The sequence below is a fragment of the Melozone crissalis genome, unplaced genomic scaffold (genome assembly GCF_028551555.1).
Source record: "Melozone crissalis strain CALT ecotype California unplaced genomic scaffold, PUWL_Pcris_2 ptg000027l_1, whole genome shotgun sequence".
In the NCBI taxonomy this organism is placed as follows: domain Eukaryota; kingdom Metazoa; phylum Chordata; class Aves; order Passeriformes; family Passerellidae; genus Melozone; species Melozone crissalis.
The window spans coordinates 38,589,446-38,596,380 of NW_026535805.1; the positions used below are offsets into that span (position 1 = coordinate 38,589,446).

The 6,935-nt window shown below is 50.0% G+C and overlaps 1 protein-coding gene across 1 annotated transcript in view; it reads right to left on the reverse strand.

Moving 5' to 3' along the window:
* The window catches only part of AKAP12 (A-kinase anchoring protein 12), a 30,214-nt gene extending 26,570 nt beyond the window's left edge, over positions 1–3,644 (reverse strand). The window contains exon 1 of the mRNA XM_054280184.1: positions 3,507–3,644. Coding sequence (XP_054136159.1) covers positions 3,507–3,644 — 138 coding nt within the window. The remainder of the gene's footprint in view (positions 1–3,506) is intronic.
* Positions 3,645–6,935: the final 3,291 nt, after the last annotated feature.

Genomic DNA, 6,935 nt, shown 5'->3' on the forward strand with positions numbered 1-6,935 from the left:
TCAAAATTGGAAGTTGGGTGAGAGCCACATCACTGCTATGAACAGAGAAGGTGCTCACAAAATGGAGATGCCCAAACCAATCCAGTCACATGCTGCCACCAACACAAGTGTGACCCAGCTTCTTGTCCAACTCCGGACACAAGATCCTGCCTGCTCCCCTGTACCTGCAGCTTCTGCTGAGTCCCAGAGGCTAACACATCTCATTCAATCAGTAGAGAATGACTTTGCCAAAGAACTGGAACAGTTTTCCAGGGACTTAGCTCCTTGAATGAGCTCACATAGTGCCAGATGCAATAAAGAAGAAGATGCAGGTGCTCTGGGGAGGAGGCAGGAGCACATGAACCACCTCACCAGACATCTCCAGGGATTTTGTCAGTTCAGGACATCAAAGTTTCGTTTGGCCTTCTTCAAGACCATAAAGATCTTGTTCCTACTACTGGCACTAGTAAATCTAGTAAATCCCTCTCAGGCCAAGCTTCAGGCCTCCATGCTGTTCAAGATAGTCTGCCCCTGAGGTTTCACTGAGTTTTCACCAGCTCACTGCTACCAACAGGAGAAGTTTTTTTCATTTCCCCTCCTGCCCTGCTGCAAATGCTTGCCTTGTCCTGGCTCTTGGTCTCACCTCTACAATGCAGGAGTCAAATGAACTCACAAGCAGATCAGGAAAAGGGTCCAGCAAGAATAAATTTCAGTTTCCTGAAGGGTTAGCGAGTTTCATCTGCTTACAGAAAGGCAAGGTTAGGACACAACACAGCCAAGTGAGACTGTGTCATCTAAAGCAAAACAAAGAACAACAGGGGAGGAAGAAAAGGAGGGGGGAAAAAAAGCATTGCTGCTACAACAGCAAGGAGGTAACTCCATCACAAAAACCAGCCTTCTGTAGAACCATACCCTGCCTCTTGGTTTCAGCAGGACCTCAGGCGTCAATTCACAGACCTGATTAATTCAGTTCAGGCAGCTGAATGGATTAGTACCACCAGGATCTCCCACACCTCCCTGCAGAGGTAGCTTCCCACAGTGGTGGCTATGCAAGATAAGGAGCAGCTCCTCCACTGAGGAGGAGTTTAAGTCTTGTCTGCTACAGTAAAGAAATCTGCCCATTTCAAGTCCTACTACTGTGGCAAGCTGGAAACTTTGGAGCTGCTTTATGAGGAACTTTTGAGAAGATGGGTCAACAGCTGAGGTACTCACCACAGGAGCCCACATTTAACCCACCGTGTTCACAAGCCAGGGCCCAAAGCTCTGCAGACCAAGTGCTTTCCAAGGTCCCTAGGCTGTAGAAGTGAGCAACACTGAAACATACACCCTCCCTTTTTTTAACCAGGACACCCAAAAACTGGTACCTGGCCAAAGAGTCACACGTGAGTAACAAAACAGCTTAATGACTATAAATTTTTTCCTTTCTAGAAGAAAAGGCGAAAAGGTTTTCATCTTGTAAAAAATGCAACTACATCATGAAAGAAATGTAATTAAATATTTCAAGGATTTCGCATCACAAAAGAAAGCACAACTTCTCTGGGATTTTATATCCTGTACAAGACTAGTTGCTTAGATGGTTTATTTGTAATTGCCTTGCCAAGGCTCACTCAAGATGGATTCCACTGAAGTAATTTTCCAAAGCTTTTTCTTCTAAAAAGGTTGTAATAAGCATTTTAATTTGGAAAATGCAAGATAGAAGACCACCCTCCAAAAGATTCCCTATCTTCCACAAACATATTAGCTATCTGACAGATTTCTCCGGGGGCATTGCAAGACCTGGTAATTTTCAAATTCAAAGAGCTGGAAGGAATAATGATGAAAAACTGTGTCACAAATCTGCATAGAGTTACTTTACTTTAGCAAGACAGACTAAATGAGACACAAAAAAAGTATGACAAAACTTCATTAAAACTGATTTTTCTTTTTATGCAATGTAATGGAAGGCAAAACCAGCTGTTTTATGAGAACAGCAATAATACAACTTCTTATAGCAGCGAAATGGTAATAGAACCTCCCGAATTTTAAACAGTTTAACTTGAATAATCAGGCAAAAATCTACTAGAAGACATTCTTCCTAAAGCTCATAAGACATAAAACACAGTATTAATAATAATCTGTAGTTGAGAACAGTATTACTGCGATTCCTTTTTTTTAGAAGGCCTTAGTTCCCATAACTGGATAAACATGGCTATGAATATTATGTCCCTTCTTCAAAGTCGCATTATCTTAAATTTTAAAACAACCACGATAGCCAAATGCTTGCCTGATATAAATTCCCACTTTTCTAAACTTCAGCATCTGAATTCTAAAATTGCCCAACAAAACTGCTAAATACTTTGTGAACCAACATCAACCCCCAATGCTTATTTAGTTTAAAAAAAAAATAAAATACATCTTAGTTAATTTAAAGTTCATTCGCAATGTGGTTTTCAAATCTGTCAAAACACGCACAAGGAGGTCTAGTGGCAGTCAGGAACTATGGGAAATTCAACTTGAAAGTTAAATCTGAACCACAAGGTCAAAGAAACAAAGTCATAACCGGTTCTCAAGCTCTAATACACCCACGCACCAGTCACAGAAACTTCGGAGTCTCCCTGCTCTGAGCACCCAATCTCCGAAGAGCCCAAAGAAGGGGATCTCGGCAGAACGTGGCATTATTTCTCCCTTCACTAACTCCCGAAAGCCACGCTATGTAAACACACAGATGCACATAACCTCCCTTTCAGTCCCAAAATCCCCTAAACGCGCCTATTCCAGAGGGATAAATGGCTTCATTCATAATCTATTTTTAAACACCAGACATGTTTCAAAAGAATTTCTTTCAATTCTTCAACGTCTTTATTTTAAATCACACATACCTAGAGCTCCTTCGCTCCCCACGGGCTGGGAGTTCGGGAGTCCCTCCCCCTTTGCCCCCTATGCGGTACGACAGCGGGCCGCACCACAGGCATGGCTCCAGCCCTCGCCGCCGACACCGCCGCCCCTTTCCCGGGCGGCTGGCGAGGGGCGGTGGCTCAGGTGAGCCGAGCCGCGGGGTGCGGACGGGGCGGGAGAGGGGGCACAGCGCGGCTGGCGCCCAGCCGAAGGCACTGCCGAGCCGCGCCCCGACGCGCCTCCCACCTGCTCCCTCGGGAGGCGAAAGGATGGAGCGGGGGGGGCTGCGGAGAGCCGCGGGAGTCACGGCGATCCGGCCGCAGGACCGCAGTCAGGAGGCTCCTTGGCGCAGACCTCGCCGCGGGTGGGTGCGGCTCCTCTCGCCCCGGCCGCGCACAAAAGCGGCGGCGCCCCCGCAGCCGCCCTCGCCCCCCGCCCCGCCGCTGCTGCCGCCGGCGGGAGTTTTATGACTGCGGCGCCGGCCGTGGCGCAGTCCCGGCCCCGCCGCGCCTCGGCTCCGCGCCCGGCCCGGGGGTGCCCAGCGCTGCGGCAGGTGGCCGCAGCCGCGGCGGGAAAGTTTACCCGGCCCGGGGGTGCGGCGGGAGCCGCCGCCTCGCGTCCCTCCCGCCACCTCCCCGCCGCCCCTGCCTTACCTTGGCGGGCTCCGCCGGTGGCTGGGGCTCCGCCGCGTCTTCTGCGGGCAGCGGCTCCGGGGGAGTGCTGGGGGGCTCGGCGGCGGCCCCGGCCCCGTCCTGCGGGGCGGCCGGCTCGGCGGAGCTGCCGGCGCCCATGGCGCTGCCCCGCGGCCGTGCGGAGCCGCGGGCGGGGGCTGGCGGTGGGCGGCGGCGGCAGCACAGCCGGGAATGAAGGAGCCCGGCTCTCCGCAAACTCCTTTAGGGCGCGAGAGGGGGAAATTTAAAAAAAAAAAAAAAAAGGGGGGAAAGGGAAGGGGAAAAAAAAAAAAGCGCGAGCGAGAGCAGCGAGGAAAATCACCTCCTCCCCTAGTCCCCCCGCCCGCCTGCCTCTTGCTCCATCACATGAGCAGATCCCCGGACACGCCTTGCAGCATCAAACCGGGCTGATAAGGAGCGGCCAAGGGGGGCAGCGCCCTGCCCGCCGCCGCTGCCGCCTCTCCCCGCCCCTCCCGGGCACCGCCGGGGCGGGGGCGCCGCCTGGCCCCCGGCCCTCCGCGGCGGCACCGCGGCGCTGACTCAGCTCCTCGGGCCCCTCGCCGCTCCCCCGGGGCCGGGACGAGCGCCCACCCGCCGGGACCCTCACGGGCTCCGGGCCAGGCACCGCGCCCCCCGCCCGGCCACGCTGCCCTCGGCCCCCGCGGGGCTCCTGCCCCGGGCGCTCGGCTCCGCGGCCAGCAGCCCTCAGCGCCGGCTCCGGACCTCAGCCATGCTGGGCCTGCCTGAGAGAAGGACGTCCCGGTTTCAGCTGATGCAGAAATGTAAGGTCCCATGTCTTAGGCAACTTTGAAGAAACAAAAAGATCAAGCTGCCTTTTTGTTTTTTGGACTTCTTTTTGTTGGTGGGTGGGGTGTTTTTTGTTGTGTTTTTTTTTTTTTTTAATTGTTATGCAGGGTAGATTCCCAGTTATTAATTCATAGCAGATCCTGGCACAAGCAAGGAAAGCCAAGGAGAGAGTAGTTTCTCTGCTGGCCCAGAATACACAAAGCATCTTTCCCATGCCACAAATGCAGGACCAGCATGTATGTAGGCACACTCTTACCTGGTACTTTCAAAGGTATCAGCAGTGAAATAGAGCACAAATTAAATTAAACTAACCTCCATGTGCCAGACGGGTAGCAAACGGATCCATTAACTGTTCTTCACCATAACTATATTTTTTTTTTCTAAACATAGGCATGTACCTATCCTATACAGAGTTCATGGTTAAAATCAGGAATGGTCTGAAGAATTTATAGTACAGACACGATTTCTTTTAGAACATTTAAACCTCACCCTCTAAAGCACTATTTTATTTAAAAAAAAAAAATCTGAAAAAATTCCATTCTACAAAGGGCCTAATCTTCACATGCAGGTCAGTTTTTTCCCTAAAAAAATCAACACACATCAAGTCAATGACTGAAAAAGCATTTTCATCATCTCCCTTAGCTAACGCAAGAACCTACTGGAATTGTTTGTGTTCAGCAGACTATAACTGGTGTTGTGGATCACAGAGTTGGGATAAATATCTCCTCCTTTCTGCTTAGTCTTCATTTTCAGAAGGGAGAGGAGATACAGGTCTGAGCTTTAAGCAGTGCCTGAGTCCTTGTAGTGGAACTTACCCATAGCCACCCAGTACCTTCTGGATTACCCACCAGCCAGCACTCACATCAGGGAGCAAGGAGCCTGTTCCCAGCTTTTCCTGGCTGTCATCCTTTCTCCACCGTGTCTCTGGTGGAGAAAGTGCTGGTACCACCTCCATTCCCCACCAAATCTGCCTTTCTCCCTGCCTTCAGCTGCTCCTTTGCAAGTGCAGCTGAGAATAGCCCAACTGCTGCAGGGCTGTCTTGGGCTCCCCTTCAGCCATGGACATTGGGCATAGACACAGAGGATTCCTGGCCTTTGGAGAGGGGAGGGCTGGCTGTGGGGCTCAGTGGCACACAGAGAGGTTGGGAACAGCCCGTGCCATGGGGAGATCAGGGTTTTGCCAGGGAGTTCCTCAAGAAGGGAAATGTGACATAATTCAAGGTCTGTGCTACATCATTTCTCTTTTCAGTGGTCATTGACCACAAAATGCTTTCTCTGCAAGCAACCAGAGCCTCCTTCCTCCCATGTAAACTTGCTCTTCAGTCCTTTTGCTCATGCCTGGCAGCACCAGCTCTGTGCCCAGCAGTCTCAGAGCAAAGATGCTGCAAGCACTGCAGCTGAGAGAGTCACCCCTCAATGGCCATTCACCAGCCATTTTCTCAACACAAATTACTTTCCTTTGGCAGAAAGTCTTTGGTTACATCTATTCAGTGAAATAAAATGTGCTGGGGATGGCTTTCTGGTGATAAGGTTGAGCAGCACAGGATGGCTTGTGTGTACACTTGTAACTTCTCCCCACTTTGAACCATCACATTTCTGCAAACTCGTGCTGCAGACAGCCATGAGCTGTTGTCTATCCCTGTATAATCCCTGATATATGCACAGCCTCTGTCTCCTTTCCTCTTGCATTTGCTTTTGTTTTCTTTCCTGGAGTACATCTAGCATAGGAACTTTTAAGAGAGATATCCAACATCTCCAATCTTGTCCAGAGGGTGGTCAGTTCCCAATTTGCCATTCTTGATGGTCTGCACCCTGCCCGTACAGAAGGAACCATGATGAATGACAGGTCTGACTCTGGCATTTGTCAGCCCGTTTCCTTGCCTTGTGCCTGTGTGCTGGGGTGGTTATTGCCCAGACCTTTACCCTGAACTCTGCAACTGCCTCCTGCTGTAGTGAAGTGTTGTTCAGGCGCTGTGTCTGTTTCTGTTGACAGACTTCCCAGAGAAGTGCAGTCACATAAGCTTCCTCTGGTCCTCTTGCAAAGTCACCAAGTGTTGGCGCTGAGGCGAGAATGTTCAAGCTTTTGACAAAAGAATGCATGCACACTTTTTAGGATTAATTCAAGAAATCAAGAAAGATAATAATTAAAGCTCTACTGGCACGTTATCTAAAATTATTCCAGTGAAACATCTTTGAGGAAACTCCTGCTAAGAGGTGCAAGCACAGACCTTCCAAATGGCAGGACAATCTTTCAGCATTGCAGCTAGCACATGACTGTTTTAAAACTCCCCTGAAACCTGGATAGCTTTCATAATGATATTTATAATGCAGAGTCTGTAGACAGGGTTTAATTTATTTACTTTTAAAATTGCTTCTTTTCCAAAAGCATTTATGATTGATGTAACCACTGCTGATGCTTTTGTACAGAAGAGACGAACCAAATGTCTCAGGCTGTTAGCCTGTGTTGATGAAATATTTTCCTGCTGTCTTCTGCCCCATCCATGATTTTCCCCATGCTCTCCTTCCAGCCTTGACTCTGTTGGTCCCTGCATGTGGCCACAAGCTTTGCTGCTGTTGGCTGCTCTGGCTGATCCTGAGGGCAGC